The sequence below is a fragment of the Natrix helvetica genome (genome assembly GCF_964273705.1).
Source record: "Natrix helvetica genome assembly, chromosome: 2".
NCBI classification, from domain to species: Eukaryota; Metazoa; Chordata; class Lepidosauria; order Squamata; family Natricidae; genus Natrix; species Natrix helvetica.
In genome coordinates this window covers 94,647,967-94,673,902 of record NC_138552.1, presented here as the reverse complement: position 1 = coordinate 94,673,902, position 25,936 = coordinate 94,647,967, and the positions used below count along the sequence as shown (strand labels likewise).

General features: G+C 40.9%; 1 protein-coding gene across 3 annotated transcripts in view; it reads right to left on the bottom strand.

Moving 5' to 3' along the window:
- The window catches only part of PLPPR1 (phospholipid phosphatase related 1), a 164,849-nt gene that overhangs the window by 14,219 nt on the left and 124,694 nt on the right, over nucleotides 1–25,936 (bottom strand). For all 3 annotated transcript variants that reach the window (XM_081940753.1, XM_081940752.1, XM_081940754.1), the window contains 3 exons: nucleotides 11,150–11,338; nucleotides 5,924–6,056; nucleotides 2,094–2,344 (listed from right to left, as the gene is read on the bottom strand). In XM_081940753.1, the coding sequence (XP_081796879.1) occupies nucleotides 2,094–2,344; nucleotides 5,924–6,056; nucleotides 11,150–11,338 (573 nt within the window). The remainder of the gene's footprint in view (nucleotides 1–2,093; nucleotides 2,345–5,923; nucleotides 6,057–11,149; nucleotides 11,339–25,936) is intronic.

Sequence of the window (25,936 nt, the reverse complement as noted above, 5' to 3'; positions counted from 1 at the left end):
TGAAAAAGTGGTCATAAGCCACTTTTTTTTCCCAGTGCCATTGAATTGTTGTATGTTGAGAACTAACTGTATGATTGTGATATGGTGCAGTCCAAAAAGACTGGCATGGCAGATCTCTGTGATTCTTTACTTTACTTTACTTTTATTTAGATTTTTTATACCGCCCCCTCTCCCCAAAGGGACTCAGGGCGGTGTACAGTCAAATAAAAACACATCAATAAATAGAAAATACAAACACAAAGAGGAGGCAATAAGAAACTGTACATATCTGAAGTAAAGTAGTTAAAAGCAATATTTAAATACCCTAAAAATACCCAATTAAAATATCTGCCAGGAGGTAGAATAAAACTATAAATGGGCCAGGCCGGCTAAACGGAACAGGTGAGTCTTCAGTTTTTGTCGAAAGGAGCGGAAGTCGGTGGTGGTTCTGATATCGGGGGGGAGGTCATTCCAGAGGGTTGGGCCCATCACAGAGAAGGCTCTACTCCTAGGTGCCGCCCGTTGGCATTGCTTAGTGGACGGCATCCGGAGGAGTCCTTCCCTGTGAGAGCGAATCGGTCGCAGGGAAGTGTGTGGTAGGATGCGATCCCGCAAGTACCTAGGTCCTGAGCCATGGAGCGCTTTAAAGATGGTAATTAACACCTTGAAACGCACTCGAAAGACCACAGGCAGCCAGTGCAGCTCGCGCAGGAGCGGTGTTACATGGGAGTACCTAGTACTCCCCATAATAGCCCGCGCGGCTGTGTTCTGGACTAGCTGCAGTCTTCGAGCGCGTCCCAAGGGAAGCCCCATGTAGAGGGCATTGCAGTAGTCCAGCCGAGACGTCACCAGTGCATGAGTGACCGTGCGTAGGGCATCCCGGTCCAGTAGGGGGCGCAATTGGCGCACTAGGCGAACCTGGTGGAACGCCCCCCTTGCCACGGCTGCCACATGGTCATCCATTGACAGCCGGGCATCTAGGAGGACGCCCAAATTGCGCGCCCGCTCCACAGGGGGCAATTGCTCGCCCCCTATGGTCAGTGATGGAATCAACTGACTGAACCGGGGTGCCGGTAGCCACAGCCACTCGGTCTTGGAGGGGTTGAGCTTGAGTCTGTTGTCCCCCATCCAGACCCCGATGGCTTCCAAACACCGGGTCATCACCTCGACAGCCTCGTTGGGGTGGTCTGGGGTGGAAATGTACAGCTGCGTATCATCAGCGTACAGATGATACTCCACCCCAAAACCACGGATGATCTCCCCCAGCGGCTTCACATATGCATTGAACAGGAGGGGCGAGAGGACCGACCCCTGAGGCACCCCACAAGTGAGTGACCTCAGGGTCGACCTCTGCCCCCCTGCCAACACACATTACGTCCGGTCAGAGAGGTAGGAGCCGAACCACCGCAGAACGGTGCCTCCAACTCCCATCCCCCCCAGCCGGCGCAATAGGATACCATGGTCGATGGTATCAAAAGCCGCCGAGAGATCTAATAGGACCCGGATAGAGGAACAACCCCTATCTCTGGCCCTCCAGAGATCATCGACCAACGCGACCAAGGCCGTCTCCGTGCTGTGTCCGGGCCGGAAGCCGGACTGGCGTGGGTCTAGATATTCGGATTCCTCAAGGTGTCGTGGAAACTGCTGTGCCACCACATTCTCTACAACCTTCGCCAAAAAGGGAAGGTTGGAGACTGGACGATAATTAGCTAGCTCCATCGGGTCAAGGGAAGGCCTCTTGAGTAAGGGCCTCACCACCGCCTCTTTCAAGGCGGCAGGCAAGGACCCCTCGCTCAACGAGGCGTTCACCAAGCCCAGTAGCCAGCCTCGTGTCACTTCCCAGGATGCCAGTACCAACCAGGAGGGACACGGGTCCATTAAACATGTGGTCGGTCGCAGCCATCCACGCAACCTATCCAAATCCTCGGGGGCAACAGAATCAAACTCCTCCCAGAATGGTCTCACAAGACTCACTGTTGGCGGCTCCTCTGGTCCACTGAAGGGGGCCCATTCTGCATTTAGGCCTTAAGAGAAATGAGAAGGCGTTAAAGCAGTCAGAAATGATAAGTGAAGCACACAGAACAGGTAAAAATAGAACCTCTTTATGTACTTACTGTAGCGTATAAGGCTGAATATATGCTTAAAGCAGCATGTTTGGATGGAAAAGATCTCCTTGCCTTCTCAATCACGTCTTGGTCGCCAGTGCAGATATTCCCATTGTTAACAAACTGGTGATGCGCTCGGCAGTCACTCCCAGTGTAGTTGGGTTTACACACAGTCAAGAAATAGGGTGCCAAGTTGCCCGTCACTACCTGGCCAGCATTTACAAATATGTCGGTAGCAAAAAGACCAAATGCAAATACTCCTGGGAGAAGAAAAAAGTAAAAGAACAAGAAAAGTGGAATTACTATTCAGAACTGAAACACGATACACATGGAAGAAAAATAACAGCTTCTTTCCCCCGCCTGGAAAAAAAAAACGGGGGGAAGGAAAATTTGCAACAGAACTAGGAAGAAAAAAAGCTGAAGGTCACGTCCAAATTATGTATGATGAAGATCTGCAATCAAATCTCTTGAGATTTAAAAATAAGGATAAATGCAATTAAACCAAATGTGGAGGCTGCAAAAATTATGTAGACACAGAGACATTCGAATGTACTTGAGCCCTTCCAAGTTCAAAGTTGCCTAATGTTATTTTATGCTAGTGTTGGGCTGGTTCAAATATATCTTTTGTTCAAATTAAGTGCACCGACTGCCTAGCACATATAAAAAAATGAGAACCCAGCTTTTATTAATGTTCTGAACCATATTATGAAACATAATATGGATATGTACGTAGAGGAAAATGAAGAGAGAGATGAAGCGAGTCTTCTTCGAGTAGTCAATTCAGAATTGTACTAATGAGGGCAGGGAAATGGTTAGGATCTAATGAAAATTCAGAACAGTAGGATAGCTGAATACGCTATGATTAAATGAAGCATGGATAAGTGTTTTTGGATGGAAAGTTTATACAATCTCCATTTCTCTACTGGAAAATTGGAAAACATTTTCATTATTTTCTCAGTAAAACCTTTTGTCAGTAAACAATCCCAGTTTAACAGGTAGACTTTGCCACAGTTAAGAGATTGCAGAAATATCCCATATATGTGGGTATATGCATTATTTTGTATAATAACAGACAGTTATTATAAATATAATAGACAGTTCCTCAGGTCAGCCAAGGAGGAGGAGGAGTGATTTCTGATACTTCTTCCCAGCTTTTCATAAGCATTGTCAAAGGAGAAGTCAGAAGCTCCCATTCCAATTTTTTTGCCAATCCGTGGTCATTCTGCTCCTGTTTAGGTAAAGAAATATCTCTGAAAGAATGACACAAGGTGGCCACAAGTAGTTTACTTCCTAAATAGAGGTCATGCTAGCTGCTACTCATAAGAACTGGCATTCAACAATATCTGGAGTTTTAGAGGTGTTGGTTTATTTATTATTTAATAGTACAGGAATAGGTCCATGGTATCAAGTTGAGTTCCTGGAGATTACCTTGATATGACCATGTAGTTTTCTTTGGCAACAAAATGTAAGTGGTTTCTTTTGATTTTTTTCTCATAGCTCTTGTGGTTTCTCATCCAACGTCTAAGCAGGTGCGACTAGACTTAACAATTCATGATCACTGACCTGAGCCTCTTCAAATTTTGTTTTGTATTCTCATATTAAGAGTAATAATGAATACACCTCATATGAGAAATAATCTTCTTTAATTACATCAGATGCTTTATTTTTAAATCTTCATTATCGGGGGATTCTGCCTCTAAAATAACGATCCACGTAAAGAAAGTGTTTTCCATTTAAGGAGTTACATATTGCAGAAGCTTATATACAGATGAAAGCCATCTAAACTGAAGCCACTTTCACATTTAGCCCAGCCTATCGAACCCTCTAACTACAAGAAATTAAAGAAGGCAGGAAGAGAATTTTTTTGGGATGAAGACTAATAGAAAGCTGAAGCTGCTGAAAAGCATATCGGCCAATAATAAAACATTTAGCCATACATGCATAGCAGAAGTGCTTTTATCAGAAGTCCTGCAGGTGAGATTGTTTGATTAGTTTAGATTTTAGCAGCACAGTGAAAGCACTTCCTAGATTTTCTAATGCAGTGGTCGCCAACCAGTGGGTCTGTAAGAAAATTTTGGTGGTCCACAGAAAAATTATTTGCATTTTTTATATTGCACTAAATACTATTTTATCTTTTTTTAAAAAATCATATTAGTGGTCCGAGGGATTTAAAATTATGAATTTAATGGTCCCTGATGTCTGAAAGGTTGGTGAACCCTGTTCTAATAGACTCTTTACCTCTTATCAATGCAATAGAGATTGCTCAAAATACATATTTATAAATCATTTAAATATGGGTTGTTGTTTTTATTTCTTGCAAGTGATGTCTTTCTATTTCGATTACTTTATTCGGGAAAGAAGCAAGCTACCTGTGAGGCAGGAAATCTTAAGTTCTATTTTCATTTAAAATGGATACACACAAGGAAGCCCCTAATAAGACACTAATTCTACAACTCAGTTTCCTCCAGCAAGATAGGGATAACGCTACTAAGTTGCTAATACAATTTAGATAATGCATGTGAAGCACAGAGTGCGTGAAATGTGCTAAGCCCAATTCCTTGGACATAGTTCAGCCAGAATAGAAAGTACGTAATTATTTTGTTTTGCTCATGAGAACACAGGGAATAATCCTAATGAATTGAGAGGAGTCAGAGTCCTATTGAAATAGTAAAAGAACTTGATTTGCTGCCTAGATCCAAATTTCTCCCAATTCTTTCACAGAATTAAGATTTCAGCTGAATCAGAATATATTTTTCACTGGAAGCACATGAAAGCTGGACCTTCCTGGCTCCTCCTCCTCTCCCAGAGCCCTGCCCCTGTTCCCTAGCAAGAGCGTGCAGCTGTGTTAACTGCTCTTATACAGGTAGTCCTCGACTTATAACAGTTCATTTAGTGTCTGTTCAAAGTTATGTCACTGAAAAAAGTGACATGATTTTTTTTGACACTTATAACTGTTGCAGTGTCCCCGTGGTCATGTGATCAAAATCCATACACTTGGTAATTGATTCATATTTATGATGTTGCAGTGTCCCAAGATCATCTTTTACGACCTTCTGAAAAGCCAAACCAATGGAGAAACCAGATTCACTTAACAACCATGTTGTTAACTTAGCAACTACTGTGATTCACTTAACAACTGTGGCAAAAAAAAGTCGTAAAATGGGGCAACATTCACTTAACAAATTATCAACAGAAATTTTCAGCTCAATTATGGTCCTAGGTTGAAGACTACCTGTATTTCATCTCTTCATGCAACTTTTGGAAGAAAACCACTATTTTATTTTTATAATCCGTTTTTCGAGGCTGCCTCTAGCTGGGAATTCTATTTCAAAAGCCACTGAAAATCACGACTGCTACGGGAAACTAATGGGAAATAAAAATGATGGTTGCAAGCCAAAAGTCATCAGAATGGCAGGTCAGTAGTTGGCCTCCCATAATAAAATCGATTTCTTAGTTGTGAATGGAAAAAGAAGAAAATAGTTTTGCCTTTCTTTTGTCACAAGCCCTTTGAGAAAATCTGTCTCTGGCTATCAATCAAACTGTACAAGGCCTTCTATATCACCAAGTTTTATGAAATGTGATTTGTTAGGTGTGAAATATTGTGCCACAAAAATGCCCCCCCCCCAAGCTTCCTGCCTAAAGAAAGACTTTCAAAACCTTGGAGCTAGTAAATTCTCCCTCCCTCCCTCTCCCTCTCTTTCCCTTCCTCCCTCCCTCCCTCCCTCTCTCACCCACACACACCCTCCCTCCTGGGGAATTCTTACATGTGATCATAGTGCATAAAAATATATGAAATTGTTCGGCATATTTTATTCTGAAAATGTGTTAATTATCCTTACCTATAAATCGGATGATTCTCCGAAGTAATGGATTCAGATAACAGCATTCCCCTGTCAAAATGGTTTTCTCCTGGATAATTAAGCTTTCTCTGGTGGACTTGATGAAATACATAGATATCTCTCCAATAAAAATCTGTAAAAGAGAAGCAGAAGGGGGAATGCTGAGAATCACAAAGACAAATACATTGGTCACTGCTGAACTCCCTTTGATAAGCAGAAACTACTCTCTGGAGAGGGATGTTAATCCAACCCACCCCTCTACTATTGTAATATAACTCTATGAGAGCAGAGAACAGAACACTGATAGCGGACAACTGGTGGGAGTATTACAGAAGTCAGATAAATTGAGTTTTCATCAATTCTGAATGACTACCTCTGGATAAAGAGATTAATTAACCACTTACTACAATTCACTAGCTTACATCTGAAGCAACAGACTGAGTTTTTAATTCTCCAAAGGTTATCTTCTATATATTACTAAAATTCTGAATCCTGTAACTTTAAATTGGACAGAATGGTGCATCATAGGCAAAACATTTTGAACCAAGTTACCGTAAATGCATTAACACATATGCCCCCAACCCCCATGCTAAAAACGGGGCTGCACAAACAAGCAAAGCCCCATCCGCAGGATGCAGGCAGAACGCAAAACCACGCCTTTTCTGGTCCATGGGTAAGCCTCTCTCCACAGAACCGGTTCCTGGTGCCCAAAAGGTTGAGGGCCACTGGCCTAACATACAGAATACATCAAAAATCTGGGACCCATGACCTCTTCCCACCAAGAAGAAAATCAACCACAGCTAGAGTACCTTTGAGGCGGACACAGAAACAGAATTCTCCCATTTGGGCTACCTCCAACTGGAGCAGAGGTAGTATTCAGCCGGTTCGGACTGGTTTACTCGAACCGGTAGCGGAAATCGCGGGTGGGTCCGCCCACCCGCCCCGGCTCTATGCCATCCTATTTAGGCATATTTTTGAGGCCAGGCGCATGCGCGAAGGCGCACACATGAGCAAAGCACATGTGTGGAAGGTTGGGCATGAAGCACGTGGGCGAACCGGTGGCCACAAAATGTGAAACCCACTGCTGAACTGGAGGTGTGAAAAAGACATCACCCAACCAACTTTTATGTGATTTCCAGACATATAATGATGATGATGGGTAATTTGTTGCTAAAGTTTCCAAAAGATAGAATAAAATACTTTATTTGGCCAAGTAAATAGACACAAAAGGAATTTGTCTCTCGTACAGAAGCTATCAGTGTCCATGAAAAGCAACATAATAATGATAGTCATAATAATTATACTACTACTACTACTACTACTACTACTACTAATAATAATAATAATAATAATAATAATAATAATAATGATAATCATAATATAAAGAGTTGTACAACAGGAAGTCCCAAAGAAACACCATTTCCAAATAAATACCTATGCTTACATTTAGCTAGTCTTGTCTTCTGTGCTGTCTCTTCTCTTCTAACAACCTCTCCTCCTTCCAATCAGGTGCACCATCAATTCCTAACTGCTGCTTTCCTCAGACTCTATTGGTTACTATTTATTTAGTTTATATCTAGCCTTTCATTCATGAGAGGTGTACACAGCTCTCTTGCCTACAATTTTTGCTCACAACAAACCACCTGGACTGAGAAAGAGCTAGCAAAGTCACCTAGTGAGCTTCCATGCCTAAGGGCAGACTAGTCCCACTTTCTAGTCCAACATTTTAACCACAGTACCAAATTTAGCTTTCCTAATTATATACAAATTATAAGTTGGCAACTAAGACACATCCCTCACATGATGCTTTCTTCACCCCTTGAAATCTTTGCATTTATTTTCAAGAAACTCAGCTACTGCTGGTATTGCTAGAGATATAACGATCTACCAGTTTAACTGAAGCAGTGACCTTAAGAATTTCTGTTGATAAGTATCATTATCCAGGAGACTAGTATAGTGTATTAATTATGGTATAGTACTGCATCAAGGGAACCCAAATTCCAGTCCATCTCCAGCCACAGAAAAGCACTAGATAACTTTGGGCCAGTCACTAGCATTGGTCTATCTCTCAGTCAGAAAAGTAATACAGGTAGCCCTCAAGTTACAACCAGAATTGAGCCCAGAATTTAGGTTGCTACATGAGAAATTTGTTAACAGAGTTTTGCCCCATTTTATGACTTTACTTGCCACAGTTGTTAAGTGCAATCACTGCATTTGTTAAGTTAATAGCACAGTTGTTAAGTGAATCTGATTTCCCCAGTCACATTGTCAGAACATCACAAAAGATGATCAGATGACCCCAGGACACTATACTCATCATAAATATGAACCAGTTGTCAAGCATCTGAATGTAAATCATGTCACTGGGAGGACGCTGCAACAGTCATAAGTGAAAAATGGTCATTAGTTACTTTTTTCAGTGCTGTTGTAACTTTGAACAGTCACTAAATGAACTGTTGTAAGTCAAGGACCACCTGTAGGTGTGCATAACCCACTTTGACAGTGCCTGTCATATATAACAATAACCTCATGCTATCCAATTGTCCTGGAGTACAAAGCAAAAGAAAAGCATGCCTTGGCTTTCACCATCAATTCAAATCCTGCTCTATCATTATTAACTTGGCTTCAACCACTGGACAGGAAACTAGCAGGTAAAGGGAGCATGTTTTTCCTGAATCAAAGAACTTCAAATAAATATTCAAAATGAAGGGGTGAATGAATTTACATGCAAGGCATTCATTACTCCTATATGTGATGATCTAAGCGCCGTTGAAGAAATTTGGACTGCAAATCAGAAATCCCTGAAATGGGTCATTCTGTACTTACTGTACATTGAAATTCCACTGCATGGAAATTTGTTAGTTACATTTTGGGTGCATGAAATATTGTGTCTTACAGAAGAATTCAGATGATTGATTCCATGCACTGCATTTATGCACAAAACTGATAAGACCGCCCACTGTTATTTCCCCAAACACAGGCTAGCTATATTTCCTGGGCCTGTGTGTTTAAGCATCAGTGTTAAAGGATCCTACATATATCCCAATGCATTTACATAGGATGGGGAACATTAATTAGCTAAGGTTCTACTGCACAGGTATCAAATTTGCGGTGTCATGTTGCCGTCACGTGACATATCACTACATTTTTTTCTTATGTGGAGCTGGGGTGGGCGTGGCCTGAGTGTGACTCATTTGGCCCGCGGCCCACCAGTTTGACGGAACAATCTCAGAGAGTAAGCATTTAATCTTTTTTTAAATAGCCGTTAGGGGCTACCTGCCATGAAATGGAATATATGAATGGTCATCCTTATGCAGTGGGTGAATGTGGATAAAAAGTAAACCCTCCTCAAATACCTTTCCAGATTATTCCCTTTTAAAAATCCCCTCTTTTTAGAAGGCTACACACACTTGGGACTACAAATGCACCTTTAAAAGCTCACAATACTTTTTCCCTTCTAGCTTTCAAATTCTTTTACAATACCTGCAACAGATATTCCCTACCTTTGAACAATTTAGCAAATGTGATCTGAATATTTAACCTGGACACTTGAATTTTTGACAATTTTATTTTAAACCATTTCTTTGAAAACAAGGAAATGAGATTAAAAAAACTTTTCCACAAATGTTGGTGGAAGAAGGTATGTCTGTAGCACTCTTACCAGAGGTGGTATTCAGTCGGTTTGGGCCAGTTCGCCAGAACCGGTAGCGGAAATCACAGGTGGGGTGGCCACCCCCACCAACCCCGGCTCTATGCCATCCTATTTAGGCAAGTTTTTTTAGGCCGGGTTCATGCACTGGTGGTATGCCGCAAGCAAAGTGCATGCACGGAAGCCGGGGATATGTGCGGAAGGGGCGCTTGTGCCCACGAAGCATGTGCGCGAAGCGAGCTTGCGCATATGCGGCAAACCTGTAGTAGCAAAATGTGAAACCCACTGCTGACTCTTACTATATTGCACACAGCTGTGCACATCCTGTAAGGATGCTGGATTAAGACCTGTGAATTTGAATAAGAAGCTAAGCTGAGCCTACCCTATATGGACATGTTCATCTAGTTGATGTGCTTAATATATGTTGCTCATTATTCTTCGGTTGAATCTCTCTTGCAGTGAACGTAAGGGAAAAAAACTGCTAATAGGTATAACACATATTCTGGTGGGAAGGAAAAACAAACCGGGTGGCACAAAAGGAACTAGACAAACATTTCTCAGAAGCTTATTTGAAGCAGCATTTTAAATTAAACTGGTGGCTGAATCTATTTACTTTGTAGCACAAAGAAGCTAATGTCTCCCATTAAAAAAAGCAATCTGGGCAGTTTTTGGCATTTATCTCTTAATTAATAGTTTTCTTGGACTTATGACAGCCTTCAATTATTTGGCATGGTAATTATATTGGAGTTAGGAAACCGACATTTGATTTGCAAAAGACTTTTTTTTTATTCGTTCATAAGCACTGAAATATTTGTTAAAGCAGTCAGTTTTGCCTTCAGCATGTGAAACTTCACACACCTTGCAAGAGCCTCATTTTGCTTTTACTAAAAGCATAGTTTATTTATTTACTACACTCCCCGAGAACTCGTGGTGATAAACCCCAACACCAATCATGTACATCAAAGGGTTGTGGTTGATCTAAATGTGTGAAGCTGTTTACCCAGTGAGAAACACTTAGCTATTGCACTTCATCTGAGAAATATGTAACATGATGTTTTGTCTTCCCGTGAAATCACATACACATAATTAATTAATTAGCGGGATAATTAATACTCAAAGGGATTATGCCAATGTCTGTCAAAAGCTTATCAGTTAAAAAAATAAATAAAGATGCCTTGGGGTTATGCTGGACTCCTCATGACTACACTGACATTTACAAAGTTAGATAAAAATTATGAGTTGGAAAAGGAATAGAATATCTTCCCTGGGAAGTCAGCAATCAACAATCCAATAAAGAATCTTTAAATATGCACGCGCGCGCACACACACATGCACATGCACACGCACACATACAGATATGTTGTATTTGTGCTGATAAATAAATAAAGGGAGACTATCAGCACAAATACAACACAAATGTAACAAAGGCAACATTAAAAATATGGTTTTCTGACTGGATGGTCTCCTGGAGTGAGCCGAAGGACAGAAAAGGGAAGCAGTGTGTTCCCTCCCATATTTGGGCATACCAGGGGTTGTGACACAATACATATACATATATAAATATTCAATCTACTTACAATTGCTGTTGGGGTTGCAGCCAGTACACAGTAGAGGATAAGGGGCGAAATGAAGCTTTCATCCTCTGTCCCTGGATACGGTTTCATCAAATTGCTGTCTTGGCAGAAGAAGCCTTGAATATGCACCTGGAAAGTGTCCGTGCACTCGAAGTAGTAGGCGAGCAAGACCGTCCCAGCCATAATAGCAAGCTGAAAATACAGCATGGCGACAACGAGACATTAGCAGCTGCTCAGCATATATGCCTCTGACGATTGCCACCCTCCATTCTCACTGCCACCATTCCAGCAGCAATGCCCACATCGGTGCAGGAATGCGCTGGGATGATTGCTTGCCCTCTGGAGCACTTCTTTCATAAATCGCAAAGTAACTCCCCCTTCTATTCCCAAGAAAGTTTTGGGACTACAAAGCACCTCGCAAAAGGACAGGAGGTACAGCCCCCGACTTAGTCCAAAGTGTGTAGTTGTTACCGGCAGTGTGGATCAATGCAAATTAAACAGGGCAGCCCTGAGCAGGGTATACATCCTATCAGTTAAGAAATCTGGGCGAGAATAAACACTCCCCACCCCACAAGGCCGACGAAAGCAGCATACGGATGGAAAAGAAACCTCAGGGGGGGGGGGAATCTAGTGAGATTTACTCTGGAGGGTGCATAGTAACGTAGCCAAGGAGTTTCATAAAGAAGGGAAGCAAAACAGTGACACTGACAATCCTCTGCCGTTCTCTCTCCACCTACTTCCTATTTTTAGCTCTCTAGAGAATACGCCATATTTTGGGTTTGAATTCTTTTGGAGGGGGGATGCATCTTACTGTTGTACTCAGTATTTTGTTTCTTTATCATTTTATTTATTTTTAAATCTGTTTCCTGTCCATCTTGCCCATTCTGATTGAAATGAGTCTAAAGGAGAACATTTGAGATAGTTCAGTTAGTTTGGTTTGGAAATTAGTCAACTCCTTCCCCCTGCCGCCATGGAAAGTACTATGATTTATTTTGGGATTTTTTAAAAGTGATTGATTGATTGTTTAATGTATTTGATTTATATATTCCCTTTTCATCCAAGTAGGATGAGCAAATTAACAGTATAACAAATTAAAAGCAACAGAAATTATTAACATGCATACATACAAATAGGATGATCAAATTAACAGCATAATAAATTAAAAGCAACAGAAATTAGTAACTTGCATACATACAAATAGGATGATCAAATTAAAAGCAAGACAAATTATTAACATGCAACACAAATTATTAATATGCAACGTGCATAAAATAGTTTAACAACATCCTTTAAGAAATTCCTTTCTCCTCATGCAGTCTGTTCAAAGCTTCTGGCAGGCCATATTAAATAATTACAAGGCTCACTCAATGCCAATCTCATTCAGAAAAATAATAATAATTACAAAGTAGTAAATAAAATAATGGAAGAAAGGAAGCAACAGGAAGAGAGGAATTGATCAGAAATCCAATTCAATGAATTTGTCAATGCTATAAAGAGGCTCTTAATGGAGGCACAACTGACACAGCACTTCTGCTGATGCCTATTATTGTCTTCCTGACTGAGGAAAAGATGTCTTTCAAAAGCAAAACATAGATTTCTCAAAGTGGTGTGAGGTCACCCATGGGAAATGTTAAAATATCTGTTTGGATACAACTCTGCCAAGCAGAATCCTTACAGGAAATTCTTAACTTGTCTTATTGGCAACATTCTCCTTTGGATCTTAGAAGAAAACACAAGAGACTAGCTTCTTTTGACATACTAGTCCAGTGATGGCGAACCTTTTTCGCCTCGGGTGCCAAAAGCACATACGTGCGCGCTATCACACGAACTCGAGTGCCGACCCACATAACGTAATGTCCCCGCTCACCTGTGTGGACCGTGCATTATTGCACAAGGCTTCCTCGCCACTCCCTGCTCTGGCTGCTTCCCCTTGGCTAACACCCAGTGAGGGGAGAAGTTGCTCTGCCACTAACGGGCAGAGATTGGGGTGGGGGTGGGGGGATGCTCAAGTGTGCTCCTGTGTCAAAAAACCTTCCCTTATCATTCTCCTGTGTAAAAATTGGGCCCTTTTTACAATGGCAGGTGTGAGTCCAGTTGCTAAATTCTCCCCTTCTATTAAAGAGGATCCTGGGCACTACAGTCAATAGACAAATGAGGAAGGGAGCTGCTGGCACAGGGAAAAGAAAAGCAGCAAGAAAAGAAGAAAAAGCAGCTTTTTCCCCTCAAGGTGGCTGCTCTGTCCCCTCCCCCTTCCCCCGTGCTAGCACAGAGGATCCTGCCTGGTCCCTGCAATCCAAAGGGAAATGAGGAAGAGACCAATCTGCATGAGGGAAAGACAAGTAGCAAGGAAATAAGGAAAAGCAGCTTTTCCCCCCTCAAGGTGGCTGCTCTGTTGCCCTTTTCTCCATTTCAGCACCACTCCATGGAGCCTGCCCCACCCCCCATCGCCCAGGTCCTCGCTTCTCCCAAGCATTTCTTTGCCTATTTAATTTCCCCTCCGTAGCATTTTTCCATCGTGTTTCTTGCCGTTTTGGACAGGAAAACAAAGTTTGTGGGACTAAAAAAAACTCCTTTCAATCAATCAATTCCAACTTTGCAAGATCTCTTCCCCCTCCCCAAGTTGTAATTGATTGAAGTTTTTTTTAGTCCCACAAACTTTGTTTCTCTGCACACGATGGCAAGAAACGCGATGGAGCTGGAAATCAGGTAGGCAAAGAAATGTTTGGGAGAAGCGAGGACCTGGGCGATGGTGGGTGGGGCAACCTCGATGCCCTAGCACTGAAATGGAGAAAAGGGCAACAGAGCAGCCACGTTGAATGAAAGAAGCCTCTTTTCTTCTTTCCTTACTAGCAGGGGGGAGGGGGGAACACAGCAGGCAGCACGGGGGAAAGAAGCCTCTTTCCTTGCCGCTTGTCTCCCCCGTGCTGGCAGCTCTCTCAGCGATCGGGCAGGATCCTTTTTAGTAGCAGGGGGGAGGGGGGAACACAGCAGGCAGCACGGGGGAAAGACAAGCAGCAAGAAAAGAGGCTTCTTTCACTCGTGCTGGCAGCTCTCTCCCTGTGGATTCAAACGATCGGGCAGGATCCTTTTTAGTAGCAGGGGGGAGGGGGGGAACACAGCAGGCAGCACGGGGAAAGAAGCCTCTTTCCTTGCCGCTTGTCTCCCCCGTGCTGGCAGCTCTCTCAGCGATCGGGCAGGATCCTTTTTAGCAGCAGGGGGGAGGGGGAACACAGCAGGCAGCACGGGGGAAAGACAAGCGGCAAGAAAAGAGGCTTCTTTCACTCGTGCTGGCAGCTCTCTCCCTGTGGATTCAAACGATCGGGCAGGATCCTTTTTAGTAGCAGGGGGGAGGGGGGAACACAGCAGGCAGCACGGGGGGAAAGAAGCCTCTTTCCTTGCCGCTTGTCTCCCCCGTGCGGGCAGCTCTCTCAGCAATCGGGCAGGATCCTTTTTAGTAGCAGGGGGGAGGGGGAAACAGAACAGCCAGCAGGAGTGAAAGAAGCCTCTTTCCTTGCCGCTTGTCTTTCCCCGTTCCGGCAGCTCTCTTTGCATTGGGCTGTTTTTCGCCCTTTGGAGGCTTCAGGAAATCCTCCGGATATTTAAAAAAACTATCGAAAATCAGCTGGCCAGCGGGTGCATGCGCACTGGAGCTGACAGGGCAATGCCTCGCGTGCCCTCAGAAATGGCTCCGCGTGCCGCCTGTGGCACGCGTGCCATAGGTTCGCCATCACGGTAGTAGTCATTGTGGAAGATGAAGTTGAGAAGTGGAAACCAAAACACAGAAGACAAATGACAATGTGAAAGGACAAAATGTTTGTGTTGACAAAGACATGCTTTCAAAAACAACAGTCAATTTGGTCTAGTGGTTAGGGCACCCAGCTAGAAACCAGGAGACTATGAGTTCTAGTCTTGGCTCAGCCATAAAAGCCAGATGGGTGATCCTGAGCTCGTCAATTTCTCTCAGTCCAACCCACCTATCCAGGATGGTATTGTAGGGAAAATATGAGGAAGGAGGACTATTAGATAGGTTCACTGCTTTGAGTTGTTTATTTAAAATAATAATAATAAAGGCAGGATATAAATAAAATAATGAACAAATACAGTAGATTTTAATGAACTCAGTATAATGGTAAGTAGGATCATATAGAAGAAAGTCACTGCAAGACAGGAATGTAATACGTGTGGGTTTCCTGAAGAAGGGTATCAAAAACCAATTTCAAAGAGAATGAAAAATGAAGGACAACAAAAGAAATTAAACACAGGAACACAAAAAGCTTAGCAAAAATGTGAAGACAAAAACAAAGTAAGATGTACCATGTTTCCATGAAAATAAGACAGGGTCTTATTTTCTTTTGACCTCCAAAATAAGCACTTGGCCTTATTTTCAGGGAGGTTTTAGCATTTTTGAGGTGCAGGAGGCCCCTTAACCTCGGCCCGCGGATCGCCTGATCCAGAGAGAGCTGGAAGTTCTGTCTCGGTTTCTGGCACACTCTTGCCAGCCCTAGCGTCCCTGGGCCTGCTGCTCTTTATGCGGCCTCCATTACGAGAAGGGGTATGGTAGCTAAGGTTTGCAGCCTCACAGAGGCCGCTCCACATGAATTGCAGGTAAATGTGGGGCATGTTTCCCCCTTCTCACCGGGAAGTAGCGGAGACCGGCTGCACATGCATTTAAATATTTTTGGTGAGGGCTTATTTTAGCGCATGCACTCAAAAGCCTGATTGGGCTTATTATATGGGGAGGTCTTATTTTCGGGGAAACTGAAAATGGGAGGAGGGCCACTTCACAGATAGCCCAGATCTGTACAGCTAGTGTCAGGAAACCAAAAATTCAAAATGAGATGAGGTTAGCAAAAGATGCTAAGAATAATAAAAAGGGTGTATTTAGATATATTCAAAATAAAAGGAAAAACAATTAGTGTACCAGCTTCTCTGTGAATGGAGGAATGCTTCTCAAATCTGTAGATGATCAAAAATTGGCTGCAATTATAATATCCTAATAGTAAATAGTTGAAATTTCAAAACAATTTTCATAGACTGAAAAATCTAATGAAATTTAACGAAAACAAGTGCAAGGTTCTTCACTTAATAGTAATAGCACTGAGATTTATAGAACACTTCATAGTGCTTTACAGCCCTCTCTAAGTGATCAGCATATTACCCCAACAATCGGGGTCCTTATTTTACCCGTTGTGGAAGGATGGAAGGCTGAGTCAACCTTGAGCCTAATGAGAATCGAACTGTTGGCAGTCAGCAGAATTAGCTTGCAATACAGCATTTTAATCACTGTGCCACCATGGCTCTCAAGAAACAATAAGATGCATGGGCATAGCTTGATGAGGCTACTTGTTAAAAAAACAACAACCTTGGAATAAAAATTGATGGCAAGCGGAGCATAAAAGAGTAGTGTGATGTGGCTGTAAAAAGCTAAATGCCACTTTAACCAACATCAATGTTGAATTAATTTTCAGATTACTGTTTATAATCAACAGGCTAACAAAGGTATAAGAAAAAATCACAACATTTGTTATTTTATGTGTGCAGGCCAAAGTGTGTATCCTGAGTTTTTAATTAAAATATGTCACAGATCAAACCAATTGAACAAATAAAACTACTTACTAGCAATCTTTGCCTTTACAATCTCCTTACACAAACTCCTTCAGCTTTCTCAAAAGTTTGTAACAGAAAATAGTGGATGGGAACCCCAACCATCCATTCAATATGAAATAATGAATGGTGGCCAGCCGGCTTACAACCATCCATTTTAGTGACTGTTGGAACATACAACAGCACTGAAAAAAAGTGATCATGACCATTTTTCACACTTATGACCGTTGCAGCATCCCTTTGGTCATGTGATCAAAATTTGGATGCTTGGCGGCATTTATTTATGACAGTTGCAGTGTACCTGGAGTACCTGTATTTCAATTCTGGGGCAACCTAAAATCAGAAGTTTTCCTTTCCTTTTACTACCTCAAACATATTCCTTTGCTATCATATTTTTAAATTGCTATATATGCTATGAAAAATAGCAGACAAGATATTTCCTTGCTCCTTCACAAAGGGACTGTTATGCATTGAGAATGCCTACATTGAATGAAAAGTGATACAAATTTCCATATCTCCTGCTACTATAAAGACTGTGTATCACATAAAAGCAAATCAAATGAAACCCAAAACACAACGTGGAGCAGCAGTTCTCGGGGATACAGTAAAGTAGAAATGATGAAGAGAACTACACTGCCTCCTTGTGAAAAAAAAAAAAGGCAACCTTGAAAAACATTTTTTTCACTTGAATACCTACCGCAACCTCACTTTCCTCTCTTTTCTCTGCTAGGCTAAGTTGGGAGCAATGCCAAACCAAACAGATGGCTGTCTGGTCTAACCATCTGAAAGAATATGCAGTTTAGCTAAAGAATGAGAACTAGAAAGAGAAAGAGGGAGGCATTGTCCTAATACTTAGGGAAGAAAAACTGAAGGCAACTGCATGAAGACAAAATCTGAATTCATGCAACCTAAGATGCTGTATGGGGAGAAGATTCTTCATTGTTGGTTCTCCAGAAAACCCATTCTAGATCCTACACCAAGTGTCAGTTCAAGGCTTATATAAAAAACTATGAAAAGAGAAAAACAGCTTTGCCTTAAATTAAAAGGTGGCCAGTTGTCATGTAGAGGTGATAATCCAGTCAAATTGAGCTGAGTTACCATAACCATCAAAGGTCATAGATGAATTCAGAAGAACAGTGATAGCCCAGTCCCATCCAGCACAATGGAATCATTATTTCCTTGTTATCAAAAAGCAAATTTCTTCTGCAAATTAAACTCCAATTTATCTAGCTTCCTTCAATTTAACATAGACATCAGGCTTTGAGTTAGAACTTTCTTGAGTTTTAATAAAGAACAAAAAAAAAGAAATATAGCATTAGCACATTCTCTGGAGAGTATATCTCACGCTCCTGTGAATGAAAATTTTGTCAATGGCATCATCACATGAGAAATCAATTTGTATTTGGACAAACTTCACTCAAATAATCTCTTCCAACCTTTCATGAAATTGAGTAGGGAGGGAGTCTGGGTGAGGCGGGGCTTACATACTTCATCTTCCCATTTTAATTCTCTATGCATGCAGACTGGTTACGCAGGGCTTTATTTGCAATTGCTTTAGACTTACGAGCTGTTTCACTATACTGAGCAACTGGGCTTGATGAAAAAAACAGGTGATTCTTGATTTAGGACCACAACTGGGACTGGGATTTCAGTTGCTAGCAATGTGGGTTGTTAAACAAGTCATCATGTGACCAGCCCTGATTTTATGACCATTTTTACCATAGTTGTTGAGCGAATCATAGGGACACTAAGCAAATTGCACAGTTGTTCAACGTGACTCCTGCCCAGTCTATCCTGTATGAAGAGGAAAGATCAGGCCAGCGTAGCTTCGGCCTGGTCTACCCAACGCGAAGAGGAAACATGCCAGCAATTTGGAGAGTGGCATCAAGCTGGCCACTCCCACCCAGTTGGCCTCGGCCAGCTGGCCCCCCAAGGTCAATCACAGCCCTGATGCGGCCCTCAATGAAATTGAGTTTGACACCCCTGGTCTAGTTCCATACATGACATTAAACTACAGCTAATGAGGACCCAGATTGTTGGGGGCAATATGCTGACATTGTAAACCACTTAGAGAGGGCTGTAAAGCACTATGAAGCAGTATATAAGTCTAAGTGCTATTGCTATGTGGTGAGAGCTGTGGTGGTGGCAGAATTTCAGACTTATTCTGCCCACTGTCAGGAGTTCGATCCTGACTGGCTCAAGGTTGAATCAGCCTTCCACCCTGCCAAGGTTGGTAAAATGAGGACCCAAATTGTTGAGAACAATATGCTGTCTCTGGAAACTGCTTAGAGAGGGCTGACACTGTGAAGCAGTATATAAGTCTCATTGCTATTGCTATGTAGTTTTACTAGGCTAATTTGATATTTATTTATTTATTTATTTATTTATTTATTTATTTATTTATTTATTTATTTATTTGTCAATGAGTACAAGGAAACAAGTATCAATATAGACATAGACATGGACACATGAAAAATGGCACAGATAAATAAATATAAGTAAGCAAAACATAGCCATAAACACATGAGTTCATATAAATGGGGACAGTAGGACAGGGATGGTAGGCACACTGGTGCGCTTATGCACGCCCCCTTAGGAACCTCTTAAGAAATGTGTAAGGTCCATGGTAGACAGTTTAAGGTAAAAGGTATGGGGGTTAAAGGAACTAACAACAGGATCAGGTAGAGTGCCAGACATTTACTATTCTATTGTTGAAGTCGTATTTTCTGCTATCAGGATTAGAGTGGATTACATTTAGTTTGTATCTATTGATAGCCCTTGTGCTATTGCGGTTGAAGTGAAAGTTGTCGCTAACAGGTAGGATGGTATGGCAGATAATCTTGTGTACTAAACTTAGGTTGGAATGTAGATGGTGTAATTCAAGGTTATCCAGGCCTAAAATTTCAAGCCTGGTGGTATAAGGAATTTTATTGCGAGCAGAGGAGTTGAGTACTCTTCTTGTAAAATACCTCTGGACCCTCTCTAATGTATTAATGTCCGAAATATAGTTTACCAAAATAATTTGGAACAATATTTCATCTCAGAAAAAGTACTGTGTGCAGAAATTCAAATTGGGTCCAGTCTGTGTCAGAGGTGGGATTTGGTTCCAGCAAGATTCTCCCAAAATATGCTGAGGAGTAAGTAGAAACAAGCAAACAATAATTGATTTTGCAGAATTTAGTAGGCCCAAAAATATATCAGGAAAAAACCTGAATTTTTTATCTTAAGAAGTGCTCCAAATTTCCTGTAAAAATTCCCTTAAAACGTATACTTTAAATCTCGCTGCCCAGTTCTTTTCCCCTCACTTTAATTAAAAGAAAAAAGAAAAGAAACCCCAGAGTTTAAGTGCTGAATATTAGCTAGTCCTTGAGCTCCACTGATCCGTGTTTCTATTTAAACTCGCATAAGCTTCTACAGAACTTCAGAAGATTATGCAGCAGGGGGCATTAATGCTTTGTCAGACTTTTTTTGCAGACAACGCTGTTTGAAGAATGTCGTGCATTTCCCCCCCCTCCATCAAAATCATTTAATATCCCAAAGAAAGCTAGACTTTCATTTAACTTTCTCACAGTGGTTAATCTGACTCTTGTGCATGGCAAATGAGGGATTCCTAGACTATGGCCTTTTCTGTTGAAAATGGAAGATTAAAAGTGACATTTGGAAGTAGAAGCAAAGGGAGCCTAATTGTTCAATCCTATGTATGTCAACTTACCAGGTTTCATGGGGTTGTTTCTTATTTCTAGGGAGTGTTTACAGAGCTACCATTCAAATCAGTGCATGCTATGAATAAAAAATTGAAAGCTACTGAGGTTTATCATACAAGGGGAATTACTTTGCCTCTACACACCCTTCTTTATCGAACACCAGGGACAGCAAACCAGAGATGTCTATGGTACATGATTATGATTTCTTCCTCGTTCTATTTCTATAATCTTATTCTTGGAAATTGATACACACATACACACACCCATCATGCTCCTCACATCCCACCCATAATCCAATCCATGGGTTACAACCTTCTGAAAATGAGAGTGACAGATAGGATAATGGATAATTGTTTGTAGTAAACCGCAAAGCAATAGTTTGTAGAAAAGAAATGTTTAAAAGAAAAACCCGACAAGAACTGTCTCCCACAGCTACTCTCTCTTAGATGACAAGATATGTAGTTAAATTTGGTGTGGCAGCTGCCCTATGCATGAAACGGCAGAACTCTGAACAAAAATAAAAATAAATGTACAGTATTAAACAAATGTCGCCCCCACACACTTACTTAAAAACATAACGTTACATAACAGCAACTGCTTATGGCCTCTCGTGAAGCAACCTCCTGCTGATTACTTGAAAGCAAAGCTTAGAGTGGCAAGTAAAGTAAAACGCAAAGTCAGGGATAAAATACCCTCTGCACCTATAACCCAAACTAGCCTTGTAAGAAACGGAGTTCAGGAGCAAATTCATCTTCTGAATGCTATGCAGGTAGTCCTTGACTCACAACCTTAATGGAGCTTGCCCGTTACGGTCGAAAGTCATGACAGCTGTTAAGTGAAGCACCCATTTGATTGCCTCACTTGCGAATCGCCATCCCTGATCTACTTGATGTATCGTGTTTCTCTGAAAATAAGACCCAACCGGAAAAATAAGCTCCAGCATGTTTTTTCAGGATGCTCACAATATAAGCCACAAAAATAAACCCCAGACTGTCAGCCAGATGGACGCATTTAGCATCGTATTTCCCTGAAAATAAGACCTAACCAGAAAATAAGTCCTAATGGGTCTTTTGGAGCAAAAATTAATGTTTTTGTTTTATTTTATTTTGTTTTATAGACCCAGTTTTATTCTCGGGAAACACAGGGTAGTCATTAAGCAGAGTATGAGGTGCCCAGGGACATCAGAGCCGGCCTTGGGAGTCCTAATGCAGGCCCAGCCCTGGGCTTCCCAAGGCCTCCCCCACTTCCTAGGGCAGCGATGGCGAACCTTTTTTCGCTCGTGTGCCACAAGTGGGGGGAGCGCGGGGGGTCGTGTGCAGGCGTGCCGCACCCATAATGCAACGCGCGATCCCCCAGTGCGCATGCGCGCACAACACCCCCCCCCATTTTTACATGCTTTTTTCGCCCTCCCCAGGCTCCAGGGGCTTTATAGGAGCCTGGGGAGGGCGAAAAGAGCCTCCCCCACCCCCCGTAGGCCCTCCGGAGGCTTCAGGGAATGTCCGGAGGCTTCCCTGAAGCCTTCGGAACGCTTAAAACCACCCTCCGAGCAAACCGGAAGTCGCCATCACGGTCCTAGGGCACCTTGTGTTCCAATTCTAACCCCTTTGTAGTTCCTGCAGGTCTTGGCTCTGTTTCCCACAACATTGGGCCCCACACACTCCTCCTCACCCAGTATCACCATTGCACACTTACCTGCAGAACTCACATTAGCTAAGGGACATATTGCAAGTTGAGGAGTAAGGTTGAGTTTGGCTCAGTAAACCTTATTTTATTATTCATTGCATGATTATATCATATTTTTAGGGAAATACTATGTAGGGATGTTATCAGAGTTCTACTTTGAAGGCTTCTATGCTTGTTATGGAATGAAGATCAATGTAATTTAGAATTTAAATATGTACTATGGTACATGGATTATCTAAAGTTCACTGCAAGTGTGTTTTTCATTCCTGATGTGAACCAAACATTTTCCTAATTTTTAAAAGGTTCTAAAGTAGCTTCATAAGAAAAACAAAATGCTCTGTGATAATGTTAGATTTGGTTGGTTACCTCTTTGTTACCTATATGTAGACAGGCAGGTACCCAGGTAGATATGCAGAGGAAAACATTTAAGTGAATACTAAATTTAAATTAAAGTGAATACTAAATTTAAAAATCTACAGTGTTTATAAGACTATCCAATAAGAAGTAGCTAAAATGTATAGAAAGGCCTTCTAAAAAGTATGAATAGGGAAATGTTTACTTGGTTCATATTTTTTAATAAACTGATCTAGTACAATTATCATAAAACAATAATCCCAAAGTTTGTTATGCAGCTCTATAATAATACATTGTATATAATTTTTCATTTTTTAAAAAGAATGAGTTCCCATGACTGGATTATTGCATGCATTTTTAATGAGAAATTAAAATGTGTATACACTTCTTCCATTGCATGGATTTTTTAGGGCGTAAATAATAGTTTGACAACCATCATGGTAGGGAAATACAACATATTAAGCCAAATCAAAGAAGCTGTATTAAGGCTTAGGATAATGTATGAAGAATTATGTGTGAAAAAAGTTTCAAATCCTAGGAAAGGTAGAAGGAAAAAAAGAAGATAAACAGCAAGATGGATGGGGTGCATTATTAGAAAAATTGAAAGACCATATTATAGACAGATCATCATGGACAAAAAGTAAGACTTGACACTGTTTTGATGGCACACAATGAGCCAATCATTTATGCATGAAGATCACCATGTGCAGTGTATATAATTCTCCTGGATTGTTCATTTATCTGTTGGATAATGCAGCTGAAATCCTGAAGGTGGAGATAAATGTTTGTGAGAGGAGAAAGGGCAAGAAAGAACAGGCAGCTGCTTAATCTCTTGAGTAGCAAGATTTAACAATGGCGATTAATTTTGATTGTGACTTGGCAACCATACTTGGAATGTCACCTATGTTTCAACAAAAAAGCATCAGCTGAGAACCTTATGATGGAATGCTTGTGAAAATGGTAACTGGTAGCTTGCTGTTACACATTTGCTGCAACAAGATTGTGCAACCTTATTTTTCTAATTTCACCCAAATAAAGTGCAGGAAACCTATCAGCAGGGGGCAATCTATCCAAATTCAACAGTGACCCAGAAATTGTCTGCAATAAGCAGCAAAGCTGGTTTTTAAAAAATGTGTGCCTTGATAAATTTGAATTACTTTAAACTGAAAATATGAGCTGAGAATGCGTCATCTACTGTAGATTAAAATTTAACTAATAATGGGTTCATTTCTATTTATCATTTTGTGGTCTAGGCTGCACATACAGAACATTCTCAGTATTACTGTCATGCTTCTCTCCCATCAAAATCGGTTTCACGTGTTAAACTAAATCAAGATTGTTTTAAATATTTAAATATGTCAACAATTATTAGCAGTTCTTTACAACACAAACCAATTCCAAATAAATCATATTATGGCTTAAAGCAATGTTGAAAATTAAAATTTGGTGACAATTGTATGAATTTTCTATTAGGGATTCCCATCTTCTGATTTCAGAGTGCACTTTCCAAGAATTTCTAGAAAGAGTACTGAATCAGTTGAAGTCTTCATATACATCAGCAGTTGAATGTTTTTAGGAATCATTTCCATTTTTTTGATAATGCCCCTCTTTTATTCCAATGGCTTACCACAGGCATTAAGGGATGCCAACATATGAGCCATCTCTCGATAAACACTGTTAAGACTTTCCCTAGCCCATCTCCACTTTTCCTTGTTTATGAATCTGCAACGAGTTGTTGCCAATATATTGTTTTATACTTCAAAAAACTCCCAACTGCACTGATAGATGGATCAGAAAACAATATTTTTGGGCATATATTCTGTGTAATTCATTCATTCTATCCTTACCTCTTACTTCTCCTTTATGCCACTTACTACTTCTTGTGAGCATCTGTGTATTTCTTTGAAAAAGCACTGTGGATCTGGAATGACATACTAATCCAATTCTTCACTCACTCATTTCTTTTTTTCCTTCTGGGTTTCCATGTCTCTTGAGTTTTATTAGTTCCCTTCTATCTTTCCTTCCTTTTTTCTACTGCTTCCAATTTGGCCCTGTTTGATCCCTCTTCCTCTTATCTTTCTCTGTACCATCACTATTAGATTTCTTCTGAACCTCCTTTTTTGCATTTTTCTCTTATTAGCAGCAATCACTAGTAGAAATACTGCTAATAATTATTATTTTTATTTATCTTTGTCTTTTGAGTTAGAGAGCGCATAATCTCTGCTATGAACAGGTTTCTCTTTCCGTTCTCAGGCCCCAGGATGTCTTCCCACCCAGCAATAAATAACATAGAGTAATTAAAGAAAATGAAAAGCAGTCATTTTTGAAAATTAATTGCCTGACAGTGCCTATAACAACCATCAATAAGAAGCAAACTACTGGTAGATGACATGGCAATTTTGTATTGCTCTAACTTATTCCCAAATTTATTTTAATTATAAACATATGATTGCTTCTTCCAAAATTGGGAGGACCATGCATGGGATGTGAGAAATCTAAATGCCCCGACCTACCCTAACTTAAAAAAAAAAGCTCCATACGGTTGATGTTTTTAATGCTCTTCTAGCACTTATGGAGGGAAATGCGGGGAGGAGACTCTATATGGAAAACTTTTAATAATCAAATTGAAGTACTGAGGCTTAAATTTTATCTCCTTCTGATCAGCACCAGCCAATCCTGCCCTTGAAATTATGCAAAGGAAACTGTAAATAAGTATGAACCATGATATTCTGCACCATTTTAAAAAAAAGGTGCCTCACTATACCTACTCAATAAAGCCCTCGCCCCCAAATGACACTCCGAATAATTTTGCAAAATAGTGAGCTAAACAGAAACAATGAGTACACAGCAATTTTAAATGGTGTTAATTGAAATTCATGAAATGTGGCCTAAAGGCAGAGAAGGAGAAATAAAAACAGCGTGTAGATATGTGAGATAGCTGCATACATACTCTTATCAACTAACTAACATGCACAAGAGAATTATATGTAGAAGAGGAGGAAGAGATGGTAACAATAGCTCCTTTCAAACAGTGTCTCTGGAGCTGAAACTCTATAGAATACGCATAGTATCAAAGACATTAGCTTTTCTTCTTAGATGAATTATTTCATTACAAAACAAAAGCTGCAAAATAATATAAATCCTAGAATGATTATGATAATGAAAGGGGTATTTTTAAAAATGCTACAGTTGCCCACACACATTTAAAGGTCCAGACAATTATTGTCTTAGATGACATGGTGGCTTGACAAAAATATGATATCATCACACAACTAATGACATAATCAGTAAATGGTACCAATTCATAACATTTCTGCGGTGAAAATATCCATGGCCCTATGGTCCAAGAAAGAAAAGTTGTATTCTGGCCAAATTAATGGTACAGATTGAGATTGGTCCCTATGCAGAGGACAATCTTGAATTCATAGAGTAAGTGGCAGGGCCT